At 37.6% G+C, this 21,841-nt stretch overlaps 1 protein-coding gene across 5 annotated transcripts in view; it reads left to right on the top strand.

Moving 5' to 3' along the window:
- The window catches only part of PCDH7 (protocadherin 7), a 427,194-nt gene that overhangs the window by 55,549 nt on the left and 349,804 nt on the right, over positions 1 to 21,841 (top strand). Inside the window, exon 2 of one of the 5 annotated variants that reach the window (XM_059673771.1) lies at positions 15,076 to 15,326. The exons of the other annotated variants lie outside the window; for them this stretch is intronic. Coding sequence (XP_059529754.1) covers positions 15,076 to 15,153 — 78 coding nt within the window. The 3' untranslated portion in view covers positions 15,154 to 15,326. Of the gene's footprint in view, positions 1 to 15,075; positions 15,327 to 21,841 lie in introns of those variants that run through there. 5 annotated transcript variants of the gene reach the window in all.

Below are 21,841 nucleotides of genomic sequence, written 5' to 3'. Positions count from 1 at the left end.
TGACCCCTTTCAAACAGCCAGGCCCCAGGGTCATGAGGCAGAAATCCACTGCTGAGGCAAAACGTTACAGAGAATGAGAGATGGGCAGCTCCTATCAAACAATCATAACAGTGATAGTAATAAATAAGTACTTACTATCTGCCAGAACCTGTGCCTAAGTATTTTCCTTGCTTCGTTCCATGTAAATAGCTGTTAGTAAAGCACTGCACATTTCACAAGTGTTTCTTTTTAAAGTTGTTTTGCTGTGTTTTTTTGTTTGTTTTTTTCTGAGAAAAGCTTTATTATTTCCATTTGGTCCAGGGCATGGGAGAGGGCTCCAAGGTGGTTAAAAGGATGCTTGGTGGTTTCAGGGAGAGGCTCAGGCAAGAGCCAGGCACCAGGGGGAGGCAGAGGGGCCCCTTCAAGTTCTATGGCAGCGGTTCTCAACCTGTGGGTCGCGACCCCTTTGGCGGTCGAACGACCCTTTCACAGGGGTCGCCTAAGACCATCCTGCATATCAGATATTTACATGACAATTCATAACAGTAGCAACATTACAGTTATGAAGTAGCAACGAAAATAATTTTATGGTTGGGTCACAACATGAGGAACTGTATTTAAAGGGCCAGAAGGTTGAGAACCACTGTATGGGCTCTTGAGGGTGAGCCTTTGGAAGAGATACTCACCCAGCCCAGCCTGGGGGCCACCCAGCCTGCAGAGGTGAATCAGGTGTCTCCCATCTTCTTGACTAGTTTCACCTCCTCACCCCGGAAGTGTTTCTCCCGGAAATCACGGAGCTGAGGGTCTGCGAGGGTAGAACCCAGGGCAGGCAGCTCCCAATGGCCTCGTCAGGCTCCTCTCCAAGGCCTTGGCGGTTTCCATGGCGACCTGAGTTTCACCCCACTTCTCTGGGGGGCCTCCCCTTGTCCTGGAAGAGAATGCGGCCTCTGCACTGGTTTTGCATCTTTAAGAGATGCTCTGAGCCCTCAGGCTTCTTCTCCACCAACAAGTGGAAGATGCCCATGCCCTCCAGGGCCTCATCTTCAAGGTGGAACAGAAGCCCAGGGAGAGGTAAGTGTAGAGGGAGGCCCGCAGGTGCAGGTTGGCCAGGCGGGGGGCGCCTGGTGGAATGGTGCTGACGAATTTGGGAGCTCCTGGCTGTTTGACAAGAAGGAATTAAGGGAGAAGAAAATGGTGCTGGCTGGTCTCGGAGGCTGAGGACGGCTGAGGTGGTTTGGAAAGAGGTGACTGGAAAAGAGGTTGGAGGTGGTCGGAGGCTGGAAGAAGGGGCGTCCCTGGGTGTCTTCCATCCAGACACTGTTCCAGCAAGAGACAGATGGGGAGGGGGGAGGGAGGACGCTGCCTAACAAGTGTTGTGCATGCATTCTATTGTTAATCCGAATGATCACCTTTTCAACTAAGTGCAATGATTTTATATTGAATGAATATGCTCTAAGTTAAGTGAGTTTTTATGTGGCAGAGCCAGAATGAGAACACCTGTCTTCTGATTCCTGGTCCAGGGCTTTTCCACCTAGAAGCTGCCTCCTTTCTGCAGGGCGCCAGTCATGTGAACTTTTGTGAAATGTGGTAGTTGATCAGACTCAAGACAGGAATAGCCCCGTGTTTGGTATCTAATTCTAGTACCAAGGAACCCTCACAATCATAACCTTTTCCTCTTATCCTTTTTTTTTTTTTTTTTTTTAAAACTAATCCTTCTCTCTGGTTTTCCCATAGCAAATATCACTGATGAATACATTTAGCTGCAGGTAATAAATTAACTATGATTAAATGAGGAGTTTATCAAGAACTCATCAGGCAGCCCTCCTCCTGCTCCACTTCCCTTAGTGTTTGGCTTCCCTTCCCAAGGTGGTGTCTCCTCTTCCAGTTTCTTTGTTTCAGGTACAGAGAAGGAAGAGAGACAAAAAGAAAAAAGGAAGACTTCCCTTGATCCCACTCTCTTTCTATCCTGGGAAAGATTTCCTCTGTAAGAACTTTTTCTGTATCTTACTGGCCAGAATTTAGGCACGGCTTCCCCTAGGAGAAAGCTGGATGGAAGTGTGTGTGGGTATATATATTTATTAATTTTAGTTTTGATGGTGTAGGAAGAAAAGGGGTGAGCCACCCTACTCTTGGCTTTAGTGGGACTGGAAGTAATAACTCAGCTCTCGGACCACATGCCTGTAAGTCCTTCCACACTGGTTTGCTTCGCTTAGACAGTTTCAGCATTTTCTTGGTTCAATTGAATGACTCCAATTTCTTTTAACTCTCTTAATAAGGTTGCTTTCCAGCATTTCTCTGACCCATAGAGTCCACCTTATTGATTTCTTTTGAACCCATATCTTCACACTTACCCAAGAGGGTGTATACCTACATACTCCCAAGAGGATACCTATGAACCATTTTTGTTCTCTCTTATCCCTCCTTTACATTTTATAGATGAAACTGGAGAGGCAAAGTTACATAGCAAATTAGTGAACCTCAACTACACTTCCTGTCCCCTGACTCTGGGGCCCGGCTTTTTCTAAGTGTTACTAAATAATAAGCCTTGGTGTGTTTATATATGTTGAAGTTTAGGCGCAGAATAAAACCACTGATATATAAAGTGTGTGTTACTGAAGAAAACTCTTTAAATCACCACTCTAATTTCAATTCCACAGAGTGCTAGAAACTAACTAGTATAAATTAAACTAGTATAATTCTCTAGTCATTCAAATCAGCATATGTTTACTGAGTGCCTACTAGGTGCTAAGCACTCTAGAAGCCAGGGATACAGCAGTGAGCAGGAAAGAGAAAGCTTTTGTCCTCAATAGAGTTTATGTGCCAGATTATATTGAATGCATCCATTGATTTTCATACACTGATAAAATATTTATTAAGGGCTTGCTCCGTGTCATGGGCAGGATATGATAAGAAAGACAAGATGATTTCTGCTCTTACTGAGCAGTAAAGCCAAAATTATCCTGTTTTTTAGGGATACACAGTAAACAACTCAGATACCACCCTTCCCCTACCACTTACTAACTAATGCAATGAAGGAAACACACACACACACACACACACACACACAGACATATTAATGAGTAGCAGTTCTTTATCTTGGAATTGGAGTAAATTCTGGCTTGTTTTAATTTATGATACATATCTTTTGCCTGGGTGCACCATTTAGTTGGATTTAAAAATGGATCTAGATTTAAGTGTAATTTTATAGGACTAAATTCTAACAATCTTTATTCCTTTGTTTTATTGAATTTAACTTGAATGAAATCCCTTTTATTTGTCTAAGTCTATTTCTGTCTAGTAAGGAAGTTGAAATTGATCATGCCTTGACTTTGTGGGCCATCAGAGGACCATGACATTCCAGGGTATTGATTTTGTGGTGTTAAAGGGTGACGGATCTAGTGTTAAAGTGCCAGGAGAGAATTGGGTTTCAGATTGTACACCATAAGCATTCTGGACTTTTGCTGAGACATGACTAGCTTCTTAAAGTAATGGAAGGAATTGTAAGTCTTAGGTAGTTTTTACTACATAACGGAAAAAATTAATTTAAGCCAGATTTGTGTAGTTATGCATGCAAGAAAAAAGTTACACGTGTGATAAATGTATAACTGTGTACCTATACACATATACAATTTTGAACATATGTGTATATGTGTACCCAGAAAGTATACCCAGTGTTAAGAATATTGAGTAAGCTCGGCCAGCGTGGCTCAGTGTTTGAGTGTCAATCTATGAACCAGGAGGTCATGGTTCATTTACCGGTCAGGTGGTCAGGGCATGTGCCCAGGTTGCGGGCTCAATCCCCAGTATGGGGCGTGCAGGAGGCAGCCGATCAATGATTCTCTCTCATCATTGATGTTTCTATCTCTCTCCCTCTCCCTTCCTCTCTGAAATCAATAAAAAATTGAAAAAAATTGAGTAATATTTCAAATCAATATGACTGAACCTTTTCAAAGCATAGTTCTTCTCAACATTTTGGAAATTGCTTGGTAATAACTGAAGTTTTGTTATCTTTCACACTCCTCTTGTAATTATTACTTTGCACTTGGGCAGGTACTATAGGATATGAGTTATGACACCCACTGTTCAGGGAGGCCAGAGGTCTACAAGGGTAACGCTTGGTGATGCTTTTGTTACCCTCCGGTACTATAGAATGTTGACAGGTGCGTTATAATAGCTGCTATGCACATGAACTGAGGAAGAGTAACCGTGACCATCTTTCAACGTCCCATTTTGCTTTGGATGTGTTCTTTTTCAGTGTAATGACCTTTAGTGAATGCATTGAAAATAACGTTTTGATTACAGGATTGTTGTGTGGAAAACTCTCCTGAGCTAAGTCCCAGTGTATCATTGGAAACTAATCAGAGGTGCACCCGATTCATGGACTTAGACCAATCCATCATAGTCATCTTTTAATTTATTTCCACATCTTCTTCCAAGTCCCCATCCTTTAATAAGACTTTGACCTGCAAAGAAGAATAGAATGTATTTTATAATGTATGTTTGTTCTGTTTTCTAACAACATAAGTATTTTGCTTAAGCAGATTTGCTAGGAGGTGACAGCTTTGAAAAATTGGACACAGGAGCCGCTGGAAGCATTTCAGTTCCAGGCAATCTCAATAGTGCAGAAGGGGAAAATGAAATATCACCACGGTTTAAAGATGACAGTTTTGTCAAAGATTCCCTTCCACTCTTTGGCTTAAAACAAATGGAATAAATCAAGTCTATCTGTTCAAAATATGCATGGGCACTGGCCGAGGGAGCACTCCTTCCTAGGAGTGTTTTTTCAGAGACCACCAATAACAAATTATCTTTCAAAATGTTTTCTTGGTTGGGACGACTATCTTTTCTTGGTTTAATTATCAGTTAGGCACATTTCGACATCATAGGATTTCACAAGAATATAGCAGTACTTTTAAGAAGAGAGTAAAACCTCAGCTGGCCGGCGTGGCTCAGTGGTTGAATGTTGATCTATGAACCAAGAGGTCACGGTTCGATTCCTGGTCAGGGCACATGCCCAGGTTGGGGGCTCGATTCCCTGTGGGGGATGTGCAGGAGGCAGCCGATTGATTTCCTCTCATCATTGATGTTTCTATCTCTCCCTTCCTTTCTGAAATCAATGATCACATTCATTATGTACTCATATAGGATGTTCCTCAGATATATAATGATGTGATTATTAACTTGGTGAGTGTATGGGTGGTGTGTGTGTGTGTGTGTGAGAGAGAGAGAGAGAGAGAGAGAGAGAGAGAGAGAGAGAGAGAGAGAGATATTTAATAAATCTAAGATTAGATGCTACATGTTTCATGGAGATATAAAAACTCTGCTATTGTTCTCTACCTGAAAAATGTTGTTGGGTATATTTGAAAAGGTATAGAAAGTTGGACAAAACCTGCTTTTAGGAACACCTATTTTATCACTAATTGGAGAGGCAGTGGAGTGGAGTGGAGTGAAAAGCACAGGCACTGGGGTGAAACTTCCTGGGCTTAGAAGTCTAATGTTGCCATTTTTTAGAACTGTGATTTGGAGCAAGTTAACTTCTCAGTTCCTGAGTTCCTTCTTTGTTAAAGGGGGTTAATGACAGCATCTACTTCTTAGGGACTGTGTTCAGTTAGCCTGAGTTCTCTGCTAAACACTCACTCGAATGTTAGTTATTGTTAGTAATTGAAAATGCTTAACATATTATTAAATAAAGAAAAGAAGTAAAAATTAAAAGAAAATTTAGAAAATGAAATAAAAGCTCCAACATTTCAGGAAGTCTGGAATATATGTATAGTTTATGTTTCTGTCAGGATAGTAGTACATGAGTAGTGGCCGCATTTTTTTTTTTTTAATAAGAGAAGCATTGCTGATTACCACTTATGTGCTATATATATTTTGAAACATACTTTAGCAATTAAACTATAAGAAAATTATTGGTAATTTCTGTCTTTCAGATGTCACAAAATAATCAGCTGATTTCATGTTCACAGGTTATTCTTGGGTTTTACTATGCTACTCTTAAGAGACATCAGTGTCTTGTAAGTGAATGTGTACTTTAATTAAAAGTTGCTCCAACTCACCTTTGGCAAGCGGGGTTATGTTAGTATTGCTACTTTATGAAACAACTTGATTTAATGTGTTACCTTCATTAACCCTATGTTCACTTGTATGCTTAAACTGTCTCTTATTAAGTAGTACTTTGTAGTATACTTTACCTGGATTATCTGTCTCATGAAAAAAATGGGTTCACTATGGTTTACATTTTTTATACATCATCTAGTAAGAGCTTTATTTAAAGGATTTGGCTTACATGGTTATGGAGGCTGGCAAGTCCAAAATCAGGAGGGTGGGCTGTCACGCAGGTGACCCAGGGAAAAGCTGATGTTGTGGTTCAGGTCGGAAGGCCATCTGTTGCAGATTTTCTTCTCCCTCAGGAGAGGTCAGGTTTTTATTCTGCTCAGGCCTTCAACTGATTGGATGAGGCCCACCCACATTGTGGTGGGAAGTCTGCTTTACTCAAGCTCATGGATTTACATGTAAATCTCATCCAAAAAACATCTTCACAAAAACATCTGGAATAATGTTTGACCAACTATCTGGGCACTGTGGTCGAGCCAAGTTGTCACATGAAACTAACTATCACAGGGGCTTTCTGTTGAATCCCTACAGGCGCTTAGGTCCCTGTCTATGATGCAGAAACCAACCTCAGAGAAGTAAAGAGGTTAACTCAGGGCCCCAGAGCTCCAGTAGCATGCATGGTCAAGGAGGCATCTTCTCCAGACTGCACATGATAATGGTTTACATTTTTAAAACTTTTATAACATGATATATATATGATATGTATATATATATACACACACACTTCATTTTAGAGCCTATCGGCTTTTTATATTAATAGGATTGTCAGTTTTTATGGTAGCATTATTGGTGTGGTTTGGCTCTGGTCCCTATACCTATCCTCTTAACTCTTGGGAACCATTGACATTCTTTCATTATTTTAGTGCAGACTTAATTTTATGTCCAAGATGACAAAGGTCACTTCAATTAGGCACCTCATTGTGCCTTTCCTCCTTGTAGTTTTCTAGTGTCTTATACTAAGTATCATTAAAAAAAATGTTCTGCTTCCATTAACAAAAAGTGAGCAGAGAACAAAAAACCAATTATTTGCAGCACATAAAATCCTTATGATAATTTGGTAGACTTTAATTAAACTAATATATCACACTGCACTTATAAGACAAAGGAGCAAAAGAGAAGCAAATAATCTTTTTCTCCTCTGTTAAGAAACACCATATTGCTTTTTGATTAAGCGCTTTAAGTCTTGTGACCTATTTTAAAGTGGAAGATGTACAACCCTTTTCCTGTGAGGAATATTGAAAAAGTTCTATGTAATATTGATTGAGACCACCTCCACCTAAAAATTTGAAAGTAAGCTACAAAAAGCTTTGTTTAAAGTGATTTTTTAAAATTTTTAAACAGTTTTACCAACTCTTCAAACTAATAACAACAACAACAATAATAAGGGATTATGCAAATTTTGTCCATGCAGAAACATTTTTATTACAAAGATTCTTGTATTGGGATTTAACATACTTGCTGTATTTTTTGCACTGCCACTGGATCTTTTTGATGAGCCCACTGACATAATACAAAATCCACTATCAATTAAAAGGATGTCTATGTAACTTCTATATCTTCACTGCATTTCACAGCTGAAATGTCCTGGAATTACAGATATGTGGCCCTTATTTAATTAATCTCATCCTAAAATCTTCCATTTATTGGACATGTAATTCCCATAATTTAAATGGAAATAAACCACTGAATTTGGGAGTGAGGACATTTAGTTTTAATCCTAGGTCTGCAGTGTTACATTGAATATGTCTTGTCATCCCTCTGGGCATCAGTATTTTCACTGGTAAGGTGAATAATTTCTACATTAGTTATTAATGTTGTCTTGCTGTATATGAAAAGTCAATATTTTAATGTGCTCATATCAGTCCTTAAATTTGTGGCTCTTAGTATTTACAAAAGTGTTTATGCAAACATTTCTAGAAATTTCTAACGATCAGAAAGCATAGATTTTTGAAGTTGGTCAACCATAAATCATATTAAAAGAGAAGTATATTTAATTTAGAAATTCATGTATTATTAACCAAGGGACCACATAATCATTGTGCCAATTCTTACACTTTTAGCATGTCTTTCAGAAGCAGGACACTGGTTGGCTGGATTTTGTAATGTTGTTCTATCTTACTCTTTCAAGACTCCGTTAATTCCTTGGACATTTACACCATTTCCTTGTTAGTGGATCAAACTCCTTGTGAGTTTATCCATCATCTGGAAACACTTTGACTGCTTTATACTCCCCTCTGTGGGTTTTAAGGCTCCCCAAGTAGCACTCAATTTTTCAGGCACACGATGGCAATTTCAGTGGCATTTAAGAATAGCTGAGTTTGTTGTTCACTTCATCTTCTCATTAACATCGAGTCCCGGTTTCTCTCGGGCAGCTTATTGCTTTGGCAAATGAATACTAGCCGGTACAGCTTTTTTGTTTCCAAAGGTGGCTGATTTTATGGTCTGAAGAGGATAATGATCGTAGCTTAAGTTTGCATCATTGTACATTTTTATTATGAGCTGTAGGACTGGAAATGCACTAATGTTCAACTTTGGCCAAATGTAATTGAAGTATAAAAATGGGATCCATTCTAATGTGTTCACTTATATACTGATGGCAGTCTATTGGGTTGATTTCTATCCCTCCCTGATTTAGAAAGAATGTTTCTTCAAAATACTCATTTGAAATAAAAACACGAAAAAATAAAGTGATTTAACTTATACAAAATGTAACATGAGGATAGGCTGTTCTAGAGCAGGAATCCTCTGCTTAATTACATTAGCTTTAACAAATAGTTGTGTTAATTGCATACTCTGGCTTTGTCGGTTACCTAATTTGTCTGCGTGTTTCTTATTTAAGATGTTCAGGACAGTTTTGTTGTTTTTCTAATTATTACATTGGCTCCTTTTATATGTAGGTTTGAGCTAAGGAGAGAAGGTAGCTCATGCTGGAGTTGAGTGAGATTATGGAAATCTCTGTGTTAGGCGGGGAAATCCACTCACAGCCTCCTGACCTCATCTCATGGCTTCTTCAAAATTTTGACTTTTATGGGAATGCAGTTTTCTGGGAATGCAGTTTTCCCTCATTTCCATAGACCTCAAGCTTACTTATCTTTTAAGACCCAGCTTAAGTTCTATTAGTCAATGACCCCTCTTCCTACTATCCTCATCACAGTCTCTTCTCACTCTTTGGAATTGTCTTACCTACTTGGCTCTTATCTTTTCCTCCCGAAGGTTAGTAATCTGTATATATATATATATATATATATATATATATATATATATACATACACTAGTGGCCCTGCGCATGAATCCGTGTGTGAGTAGCTTGCTGTCTGCTTGCCTCAGCTGGTCGCCCCGCTCACCGCTGCTCATAGCTCTCTACCACAGATAGCTCTCTGCCCCTGAAGTTATATTTCTACATTAGTGGGCTCTCCGCCCACTGCCCCACCCTCCTGTACCTCTCTGCCTCAGGTATCTTGCTGCCCCGCCCTCCTGCTGATAGGTTGTTATGTGTCATGGCATAATGACCATTTGCATATTACCTCTTTATTATATAGGATATTGGTATATCTTTTCCAAAGATAAAGGTTTCCTCAGAACCGGCAGTGTGCTGGTTGCTCTGTATGACCTCTCATGCCTCCTGAGATGCCACTCACACGATTGGACTCTGACCTTTGGCGTTCTTTCTGATTCTGAGATTCCATGATTCTAGCAGTCAGTTGGTCAATAAATATTGATTACTTGGCTATCCAACCTGAAGCATTCTTTTGTGAGGGCCCATCCCATTTATATTTTGAAGTCAGCAAAGTGCCTATGATGAGGGATTTTGTTCATAGTATGTAACTAGCCCCTTTCCTTCCACGGCCAGTTCAGTGGTTGACTCACAATCTCAAAGGCTTCTTTTCTTAAGAGTGTAGCTCAAACAGTGCAAATGAATGACCTTTTTGTGTATGTGTGCACTCTCACCCATGTGAGTGGACATAAACTTCCCTTTCTTTGAATGGATAGAATTTGTCTCATTTGTAATTTTTCTTTTGGCAATTTAGACAACTTCGAGGTATGTTTTCATAGATTTAAATAATTAGAGTAGAATCCTGTATATCAGCGGTTCTCAACCTGTGGGTCGCAACCCCTTTGGGGGTCGAACGACCCTTTCACAGGGGTCGCCTAAGACCATTGGAAAACACATATATAATTACATATTGCTTTTGTGATTAATCACTATGCTTTAATTATGTTCAATTTGTAACAATGAAATTGGGGGTCACCACAACATGAGGAACTGTATTAAAGGGCCACAGCATTAGGAAGGTTGAGAACCACTGCTGTATATGATCAACAATAGGCTTCTGGAACTGAGCTTCTTAATACATTCATTTATAATAGTTTTGGGAACTTGCATAAGTTTGCTTATTATTCCTCAAACCATGGAAAAAATGGAGACAGTTGCAGTTATAACTTAGCCAATGATTTCTCAAAGATTCCAAGCCAAATTAAAAAACAAAAAAGAATTTTAAGAAAACAATGTAAGGGAAAAAAATTAGATTTGGAGCCAAAAGTCTTGGTTTGACACCCTTACTGTACCTCTTCTTGTCTGTGTGATTTTACATAAGAAGATCAAGCTCTCTGAGCTTCAATTCCTTCATATGTAAAATGAACAAAATTATAATTTCTACTTCATAAGGATTCTGTGATGTTAAATTAGATAAGTGAAATCTTTTAATAAGCATCTATATGGGTGTGACAGTACCTAGTAATTATTATAATATATGGCTTAGGGTACATCATTTTTATAAATCAAAAAGATGTAAAAGACTGAATCCTTTCAAATTGTCTTTCTCATAGTCTTCTACCCAACAAATCCCATGTTTACCTTATGTTTATGTCCCATTTTCCATTAGTATTCAAAAACAGATAACAGATAAACCTTCAGTATTGTTAGGTGGCTCTGTCCCAGTTCAACTCCTATGATATTTATTTATGCTCTAATATAGGAGTATCAATTTCCTGTGTCTAGGTTGTGGAAACTAACATCAATTTGTTTCTCTATGTTGTGGAATAGTCTTCTTTTAATTTGATACATTATACTGTTCCCTAGATTTGAATATCAGTGAAGGAAAAAGTAATGAATATTCATAGAATCTTTTTACAGATTGCCAATTATATGCAACCACATTCAACAGATACTTGTACTTAATCTACACCAATTACATAGGTGCATGATTTAGTTTTGAAGCATGTCTAATAAAAATAAGTAGAAAAATAGAGACATGTGCCTTTCAAAAATATATATTCCCTTGTTTATGGTTTTAAAGTTCTTTTCAGAATAATTAAGAGGATGTCTACTCTTATGTGTGAGTGTCCAATGTATTTCTGTACCTAAACCTGAATCCTATTCTTGTTTTCTGCATAATGCCTTTCTTATTCCAAGCATTAGTCACCAATTATTGACCAGGGAGCTCTGGAAAAGAACATAGCTTTCATTAAATTATTAAATTTAACATTTTACTGATAGTTTTTATTAATTAAACTCCCAGCTTATTTCAGTCCTTTTGGTTAGGAAATAAATGTTACGAGTCCAAAGGGGTCCATTTGCCTCTGCGCATCAGAGCTCAATAAGACATGAACAGGAGTTTGCAGCCAAGAAAGTAAGTATTTATTAAGGAGATGGCACCATGCCCAGAGTCCCAGGTAGCTCATTCTCAAAGACATGGCACTTGATGTCTTCTAGGGGATGGGCGATCTAGGGGGAAAACCATCAATCATGGTGACTAAGGAAGTTAGGTCATGGTCAGGGTCATAGTGTCTACTGATTGGTTGGTACTAGGGTATGGGTAGTTGATCATTGGATCTGAGCCTGATGTCAGCCACAGCACTGTCTTATCTGTTTTCACCAGGATGGGATCAATGGTTTGTTCTAGAGCTGAAACACAACTGAGGCCTAGATGTTATCTCTAATTTGACCAAAACTCTGTCCCTGTGGTCAACAGACCCAAGACTGTTTCTAAGATTACTGACTGCTCACCAGAACCTCATTGCCTTGAGGGCTTAAGGATTAAACAAGGGAGAAAGGGGTGGGTGAATCAGGTTAGTGAGTCTAGTTTGAGTTAAAGGATGGATAAATAAATAAATAGCCAGATTAAAGAAAATACGGTTTCTTCTTTTAGCACGGTTACAAAAACTGAGGGAGATATATAAGTGGTCTGGTAGAAAATGCTCCAGGACAACTTGTTTTCATCATGTGTGTGTGTGTGTGTGTGTGTAACTTGTTGCCTAGGAGATAGAACACATTGAAGAAAAGGTTGGAAGGCGAAGGCAAAGGCTGTGTCTATAGGACTTCAGTTGAATTGGCCTGACTGAGAGATTGGTTCTGTTTGATTTAGTGGAGCCTACCTTCTCAGTGGCAGTGATCTGAAAATTGCTTCCAGGGCCATTTTAATTAGCGGATTCAAATCAAAACAAAAACACGACCTGGTAACATCCATTTCTATCCTGACCCTCAGCCACTGCAGGTTTCACGATGTCACCATGTTGTTCTCCATGGACTCTAGGTATGCACTTTTGTTTTTCAGTATTAACCTTTAATGCTGAGGAAAAAATCCATTTTTCTTGGCTTTAGTGACAGGTGAACGCTAGTGCACAAATCCATTTGTTCAGTGCCTCAAAGCTTCAAACCACAAAAACGTGAAGCCTGCTTTTACGTAGTTAATTTATGAGAGTTAGTTCTGTTCTGCAATAACATTTTAATAAGAGGAATTTATTATGCTGTGTGGCAGTATGACGACTTCATTACTTAAATGCATTCTATTTCTTGGGGATGCTTTTAAGAGAAAGGTATGTCAGGTCTTGAAAATAGAAAATGAAACACTTTGACACTTCTTGTTTTCTATGTTTTAAGAAATTATTTTATCTGTTTATTCATTTATCAAAAAACTGCAGAACATTTTACATAGTATTATTTCTTTAAGAAAAGAAGATGATTATAATATGAGAAGGATTAAAGAAAGAGAAGATAAGTGAAATTTTAAATTTAAGAAACAGAGAGAAAATATGAGACAAATAATATGCTAGTAAAATTGACTGCTGTTCAAAAAGGTCTATTCTCTGACCTATCATAGGACAAATAAAAAGAAAGTCAAAGATAACCACATGATTTTAAAATATTAAAATTAGGTACAAGTGATACTATGATATGACAAGAAATGTGATTTCCTTAATTAGCTATTCCTGAATATGTGTTCATTCATTAAACCAATTTTCATTGAGGGCTAACTATGTGCCAGAATTGAGACTAAAAGCAATAAACAGAGTGTACATGATGTTTGCCCTCATGGAGCACATTGTAGCCTTGTATAAGGTGTGAGGATTAAATGAAGAACTTCACAAAAATAGTTAAATATTTGGTAAATTCTATGGCAATATATCCTGTAGTAAGAGTATCTACCAGGAAGATCTGACGTAGTCTCAGTGTGCATTATAGCTGTATCATAGTTGGTTTGGTAATAAAGAAAAACTTCTGAAACTTCCAAATATTTAGCTTTCACCTGTGTATAAGCAGTTTTGAAACGAAATATGCAGCGATATAGTTTGTGTAAAATGAGACAAACTTTGTTCATCTTAAGCTTTCAATGTAAATCAGAAGATTCACTTATCATAGGTGCCTTGGTAAATGTGTGCTACTTGTGTAATTGGCCAGTACATCCTAAGTTATGTTAGAATTTATAACTGCTAGAGAAAGAAAAAAAATATTTGTTTTTAATATCTAGGAAAAGATAAAAGTTAATTGAAAAAAAATTAAGATATTTTAAAGCCACTTAAATATATACAGCTAATAATAATTGGTGGTCAGAGTAATTTTTAACATTATCTGCTCTTGAATATAAACAACTTTAAAATTATACATTACTTGTTTTTACAAATGAATTGATTCCTTTCAAAAATGAATTGATCAATTACTCAGTGAAATAAATCATTTTACTTCTTTTCTAACACTGATTCTTGCTTTCTGAGGATGCAGTGTTGTATTGGAAATCAGGGGGAATATTTCTCTTTTCTGATTCTAATTAGTAAAAATAACTACTTTGGTAGTTAATTATAGAATATTTGTTCCACAGAAGTGATTTATTACCCTGTTGGCAATATTTCAACTTACTAAACATTTTACTAACATCTATTGCACCACCAAACTGGAAAACAATACTCTGTATACTTCTGGCACTGAGAGTAGAAATTAGCCTATTGGACAGGCTCAGGTTAAGAGAAATGCATACTTACTATGATTTAAAACTGACATTAGCACCAAAACATTTTGAAGGATTAGCTTCACTTTTAGTTGTGCAAACGATAAAAAAGTTGGAAAACATTGCCCTTTACCAGTTAGGACTTTGAAGGTAAAGTAATTCAACCCTGACCAGAGGTCAACAGGCCATTTGTTGATAGCATGTAAACTGCTCAGATTTCTATAAAGAGATTGGGAGCTATCTACTGATTGCATTTGGAGACTAGAGAGCTGCTTTGTCGGGAGTGAACATTCAGGTCAGACTCAGGTCCCTGCGATCTTAGGGATTTGTAAATTGAATAATCAATGACAACAAAAGTACTATTTCCTTCTTTTATTTGCAGTATAAACAAAAACAAATGACACTTCCACCACCGCACCCCTCTTCTGGTGACTTTTCACAGCCTTGAAAAGCTGGAAGCCAGAAACACAATTCATCCAGTTTTTTTTTTTTTCTTTTTTCCATGAAAATATCTCTTGATATGTACAGAGCAGGTATCCAAGAGATAAGCCAGCAGTATTGATTTAGATGCCCCAGGGCTATTAATTGAAGGAGAACTGTTAGGTCTCTGTGACTTCTGAAAGAGGTCATGGCCATATATCCCTAAGGAAGGGAAGAGTACTATTAGCGAAGATGTGCTTCCACGCTTTGGAACAAGGCTAGCAAAACACTACTCCCATCCCTGTAAAGCAGACATCTATTTTTGTATTTTTTATAGGTGGATTCAGTGCAGACCACGAACCCCCCTGGCCACACTGAGGAATCGTGTAAAATGAATGTATGTGCTCGTAAGTGAAATACATGCAATGTTCCAACTCAGTCTGTTGGACCCTAATAGACCTGGATTTGTCTTCTGTAAAAAGAAATTGATTCCCATGGCGCAGGACCACTAGCTGATTAAAATGAAGCTCTGATTTAGAAGAAAAAAAATGGCTTTAAATTAAAATCTCCGGAAAAAAAAAAAAAGAATCGAACTATACTTTGCAAACAACTGAAAAAAATATCAAACTTCCAATATGGAATAAAGGAGGGATGTGAGAGAGTTTTTTAATCTTATCAATAACTGCGGAGAAACAAAGTCAGATATCGTCATACTCAGGAGTATGAAAAGAAGAACAGGAAATCCTTTCTCTTCAGTTTGCACTTGAATGGACTCCAGCAAAGAGTGGAGACATGTATCCTGTTAGTGTTTATAGCTAATAACGTGGAGATTTAGTATAGATATGATTGCATTTGCCTTGCTGGAACTAATTGGATTAATTATGCAGAGATCACCTGAGCCAGTGCTAGATCAACAAAGAAAATGGAAACGTATACCTCAGGACTGAGTTCTCAGAAGATTAGACTGATACAACTGTCAATCAGGGAATGTGAGAAACTCGTGGACATGAGAGAAAACAAAATTTAGGTCATTGCGATACTTGTTGAAACATAATTTCTTACGGTGTAAAAGCAAAAGACAGATGGCAGTATATGTCACAGACATTTTACATGATTGCTGATTGGATTTAGGGTAAACCCCATAAATGTTCAAGGAATGTATGGCCATTATGTGAATAGGAAACTGGCCTTTAAATGTGCGGTCCTATGCATTTATATATGCAAAAGAGGGCATTTTTACTTTATTAAGGATGAATTGCATGCAGGAAGTACCTCTTTGCATTATTATTATTATTTTTTTCTCAATTGAAGACACTATAAATGTAAAGTCTTAACTTTTGGATGGATGTGAGTGTATGTGTGTGCGTGTATATGCATGTGTGTAAGTGGAAGGCTGTAAAATGTAATGATTGGCATTTGCACTTTGGGCTGTTACCTAGAATGTAAAGAGGTAAACTGTTTTAAGCCATTCATATGTATTATAATCATTATTAAAGATTATTATTCACACCGGAAGCAATGCTAAAATAGGATGACTACTGCAAAGACTCTCCAATTCAATAGAATATTTATGGCAATTGAGCTGTTTAAATGGAGATGGTGCCAATGTCTGTAAATAATGAGGGTAGGCTCCTGCGAATCAGTTTGAAGCCGGTTGGAAAGTTCTATTATGCTCCTTCAGGCTACTTCACTCAGTGACAAGGATGTGAATCATGGATGAGCTTATGGAAGAGATTTGAGAAATATTTGTGTGCTAACTATAACTTTTTAATCTACCAATAAGTTACATGTATTTTTTAAAAAACCTTTCTTCAACTTAAATTATATAAATAATCATAAATTAACCTAGATAAGACAGTGAATATTTAACACAAATTGATATATTTTTTTGTAGTCAGCATGTGCCATAATAATCTTGAAACTACTGTTCTTTGGTATTTGTATTCATTTCTCTTTATCTTGCTGGTTAACTTTATAGTTGAAATTTTTACCTCTTCTTTCTATGTGACAATCAGCTGAAGTTGGTACTCTACATTATTACAGGGGTTTTTGTCTTTATTTATGCTAGTATAATCAATTATAAGTCTACAAACTGTATAATTCTATTGTATTGAATATTTTTTTTGTGATGAAATAATAATAAAAGAACCTACTTTATAAAGTGCCTATAGTTTGTATTTTAAGAGTATCTTAAAACAATGGGACATAAAATGTGTTCATGTTGCTGGGTTTTAGAATACATTCTCCACACATCTGTACAATTTGAGAGTGAAGCGTTTAGCCACTTAAGATAAAGAGAGAAGGTTGGACAGCCCTAGCCATTTTGGTTCAATGGACAGACTGTGGGCCAGAGGACTGAAGGGTCCCAGGTTTGATTCCAGTACTTCAGTTCTCTCACATCAATGTTCCTCTATCTGTGCCTCCCCTTCCCCTTTCCACTCTCAAAAGAAAAAAAAAAAAATCCATGGAAAAATATCATCAGGTGAGGATTAACAACAAAAGAAAAAAAAGGAAAGAGAAGGTCTAACAGAAAATTGCGAGAGTGTGTGGAAAAAAGCACCCTGAACTGTGCCAGGAATCTTTTATTATTATTATTCTTTACTGTTGAAAGTATTACATGTGTCTCCTTATACCCCCATTGACCTCTCCCAGCCTGCTGTGCCAGGAGTCTGGATGGTAAACTTTGCTCTGACTCTAAACAGCAAGACCCAAAGATACCTGTGTTCTCAGGTGTTCTTCTCCCTCATTCGTAAGTGATAGGTTTGAACTGAACTATCAATTTTAAGGTCATTTCAATTCTTAACTTCTAAGATTTTGATAACTTTGAAATATTGCAATGTGATATTCAATACTGGTTATGTTAATAATCAATACTGGTCATCTGTATTAAGAGAATTCCACATTGTTTTTGATTGAAATAGACCCAAATCTCAATGCAGGCCCCAAGACTAGGGGAACATAGAAATATACAGTTGTTACTGTTCCATTCTTGGTTTGACTTAATGGGATTTGTATTGAAGTATCAATAATCATGTTCTGGGATCAATGGGTCCCTCTTAATTAATTGAGCCAAGGAGCCCCTCCGTATAAAATGCTTCAATTTGTTACTGAAGAAATCTTTTTGTTCTGCATGGTGTTGAATGCATCCCTGGCAGAGTATTAAAGTGCGAGAACCAGTTTTTCTTGCTCTTTACCCCCCAAGGATCGATCAGCACATGAAGGTCTCTGTGACTTCAAAGGCATTTCTGGACTTGGATCACCCTGGTAGTGTTCAGAGGAGGAAACTCTAGCCCCTGATGTTTATTGCTGTGGGCTCTTTCATCTAATAGTAATTCTCTTCTTAGAAGAAGCAACAGGCAGAGGAGTCTTGCGACTATTACAATTTCATGATTAATGTTTAGTAGCAAAGTGCCTCACACAGAAAAACAGTACTTTTACTTTAGTTTCCTTCAACTACTCCAGCTGGGAAAGGTCAGAGAAACAGCAGGAAGCAAAATGAAAGCATATATATTAAGTAGATTTTTTTTTTTAATCCTTGCAACATTCTGACTTGCAAAATAGTGTCACTTTCTAAGTCACAGGGGTGGCATAGGTGATCGTCAGGGATCCTTATTTAGGTCATTGGTCACACCAAACATTTTTTTTTTTTTTCATTTAGGTGAACTTCTGGCCATTTATGGAATCGATTTAGATCCTAAATTTCAATTTTGTCATCATATTAATTTACTTTACAAGATTAGAAATTTAAATGGGAGAATTGCAGACTTTCACCTACCAAGCTTCTCCCATGCCCACTATCTCTAAATAAGACTCCTACTCTTGCCTCTTGCCTCTGTACATTTAAAAAAAAAAAGAAGAATGGACTTGCCTCAAGTTGGTCCCCCCCTTATTTGTGGGGGATAAGTTCCAAGATCATTAGTGGTGGACTCCTGAGACCCTGTGGATGGTATGGATAGTACCAAATTTACATATATATGTAATTATATATGTATTTGGTATTATATGGTATATGGTATTATATATGTATATATGGTATATATATATGTATATATGTGGTATTATATATGTGTATATATATATATGGCGATATATATATATATAGCTTTTCCCCTCACATACATACTTGTGACAAAATTTAATTTATAAATTAGACCAGCCGTGGGCAAACTACGGCCCGCGGGCCGGATCCGGCCCGTTTGAAATGAATAAAACTAAAAAAAAAAAAGACCGTACCCTTTTATGTAATGATGTTTACTTTGAATTCATATTAGTTCACACAAACACTCCATCCATGCTTTTGTTCCGGCCCTTCGGTCCAGTTTAAGAATCCATTGTGGCCCTTGAGTCAAAAAGTTTGCCCACCCCTGAATTAGACACACAATATTAACATTGATAATAATAAAATAAGTGTAATAATATACTATAATAAAAGTTATATAAGGGTGGAATTTCTCTCTCTCTCTCTCTCTCTCTGTCTCTCTCTCTCTTTCTCATAACCAACAGGGCTACTAAGTGACGAATGGGAGGGGAGCGTTTACAGTGTGGATGTGGATGTGCTGGACAAAGGGTTGATTTATTTAATAGTTATATCAACCTCATGAGACTGATACTAGTATTGTCATGACAACCACTCAATTTACAGATGAGGAAAATGAGACACAGAGTTTAGGTAAATTTGCAAAGCTCCAGAGCTAGCAGGGGGTAGAGCTGGGCTTTGAGTCCCGCCAGTCTGGTTTCAGAGGCTGCACTCCACAGGTGAGCCATAGAACTGTCATTTTGAACCCTATTATAGGTCAGGGGTGCAAGTTAGGTTCTGAAACTATGTGGGGGTGCAGAGATAAATTTTGCATTTCCTTACATCGCACATCTATGAGCCTGAGCGAGGCAGATTCAGCACAAACTAGATGAGAGAGGTATTCTGATGTTCTGGTGCACAGTGTTGGAATCTGTGACAGAAGGTCTCTTTTAAACTATACATTGGAGAAGAGAAATTCTTTCCTAACTTACTGGCTTTGCAGGCTGAAAATATGTTACTATAAATATGTACTATTTGCATCATTTTTTTTTTGGTAAATATATTTTTATTGATTTCAGAGAGGAAGGGAGAGGAAGAGATAGAAACGTCAATGATGAGAAAGAATCATTGATTGTCTGCCTCCTGCATGCCCCACACTGGGGATCAAGCCCATAATCTGGGCATGTGCCCTGACCGAGAATTGAACTGTGACCTCCTGGTTCATAGCTCGACACTCAACCACTGAGCCATGCTGGCTGGGCTGCATCATTTAAAAAAAAATTAAGACTGCTGCTGGAATCGGGGTGGACTGAGGAAAATGGCAACTGCATTCTTTGAGCAGAGAGAGCTTACAGTCAAATGGGAATTCCAGCCACGCAGGGTAATTATTCCAATGCCGTGTGCTAAGTGACAGGGTGTCACAGTGGTTAAGAGTACCCTGTCTGGAATCCAGACTGCCTGGCTTACCCTTACAAATTGAGTGACCTTTGGACAAATTACATCTCTCTGCCTCCCTTTGTCATTTGTAATATGATGTTAATAACAACTATAGTTTATAAATTAGTTGTGATTATTAAACAAGGTTCATCCAGGCAGCGTGTGCATGACATAACAAGAACTTGGCAAATGCTGGCGCGTATTAATTTTCTTATTGTTGCTTATATAATTGACATATGAGTAGAGTGTAGAGATGCTCATGGGCCAAAATAAGCTGAATATCACTGTCAAAAGTGAAATAAAAGGCACCTCACAGAAGAGGTAACACTATGCCCTCAATATTCTGTATATAGTATGGCGTGAAACTCAGCAAATTGTGCAGGTACAGCTTCTCTGGAGAGAGTCATCAGTTTCTGGTCTGCTCCAATTCAAACCTGGGAGCTCTGAGAGCTGTAATTTTTTCAGGTATAGATAAGGGAAGGGGAACTGTGAGAGTGGAAGTCAAAACTTTGTCACAGTTCAATGATGAAAGTTTCTAAAATGTCAAAGAACAGGTTTTGAAGATCACTGAATCCACAATCATAAAGGAATACAATTTTCTCCCAGTATTAGTAGTTTAAAAATTGTGCAATGTAAGAATAATTACTTGTCCAATTATCATAATACTAAAGATAAAGCTGATTATGCTAATAATCCACAAATAAGTCTTGTTGTTCTTGCAAATATTTAATACATATTTATTATATATGACGAGGGCTCTATTTTCATTCTTCATTAAGCAGAAAATATGCTGCAATTATTAGATGATAATTTAAATGTATGAAATATAAGTAAATATCTGATGAATTGAACTGGATAAAATTTAATGTCTAGAAATAAAGTGGCTTTTATTTTAAACATAGTAATTGTTTAGTTAAGTGTATTTGAGAGGACAAAACAAAGAACCATTCAAAATGCTCAGTTTTGCCTCCTGAAACTTACTTTTTTGGATGGAATATATTGAATAATAACTGTGAGTGTGGAAAATGTAGGCCTTAGAAATGGCTCTGTGTGCTTGGGAATACATAGCAATGCTTGTGAAAACATGAGACAATTACATTGTCACTTCGCATCACAGATTAGTGACTGAGCATTTGAAAAGAAACAAAGCCAACCCCAGGTTTTTAAGAGGTCATAAAGTTTCAATAATTCTACATTTTTTTATGAAAGACCTAGCTACTCTCTATTTTATAGATGTAAATACCACCTGAATAACTATGTTATGCTGCTTTTTGTGAATTTCTGATGAGGGGTTAAATGCATGTGATTAAAAGTGAATATCTTCCTCATCTGTGTCTTTAGATGTTAGGGGAACATGAACATTTCCTATGTGAAGAGATTGGAGTTCTGAGATAAGGCACGGCTCAGCCTGTTTCCTAATTGCCGCTGCCCAGTTGTGTCAGGGAGGGTTCTGTGTCAGTGGCAGCCTCGGGGGAACCTGGGTCTCTCATCTTTCCTCTTCTCTCTGTGTCCAGCTGTGAAAGGCGGGTCAGGAAAGATTTTTTTTCTCCCCGATGTGTCAGTCTCAGGAAAGAAGCAGACATGTGGTATGTGCATTTTAGAGAGATCAGAAACCAGCTGCCTCCTGGTAATACATTTCACGTGAATTCTA

This window comes from Myotis daubentonii, chromosome 1 (assembly GCF_963259705.1).
Source record: "Myotis daubentonii chromosome 1, mMyoDau2.1, whole genome shotgun sequence".
NCBI classification, from domain to species: Eukaryota; Metazoa; Chordata; class Mammalia; order Chiroptera; family Vespertilionidae; genus Myotis; species Myotis daubentonii.
The sequence above is the reverse complement of the archived record's forward strand: the minus strand, read 5'-3'. Positions and strand labels throughout refer to the sequence as shown.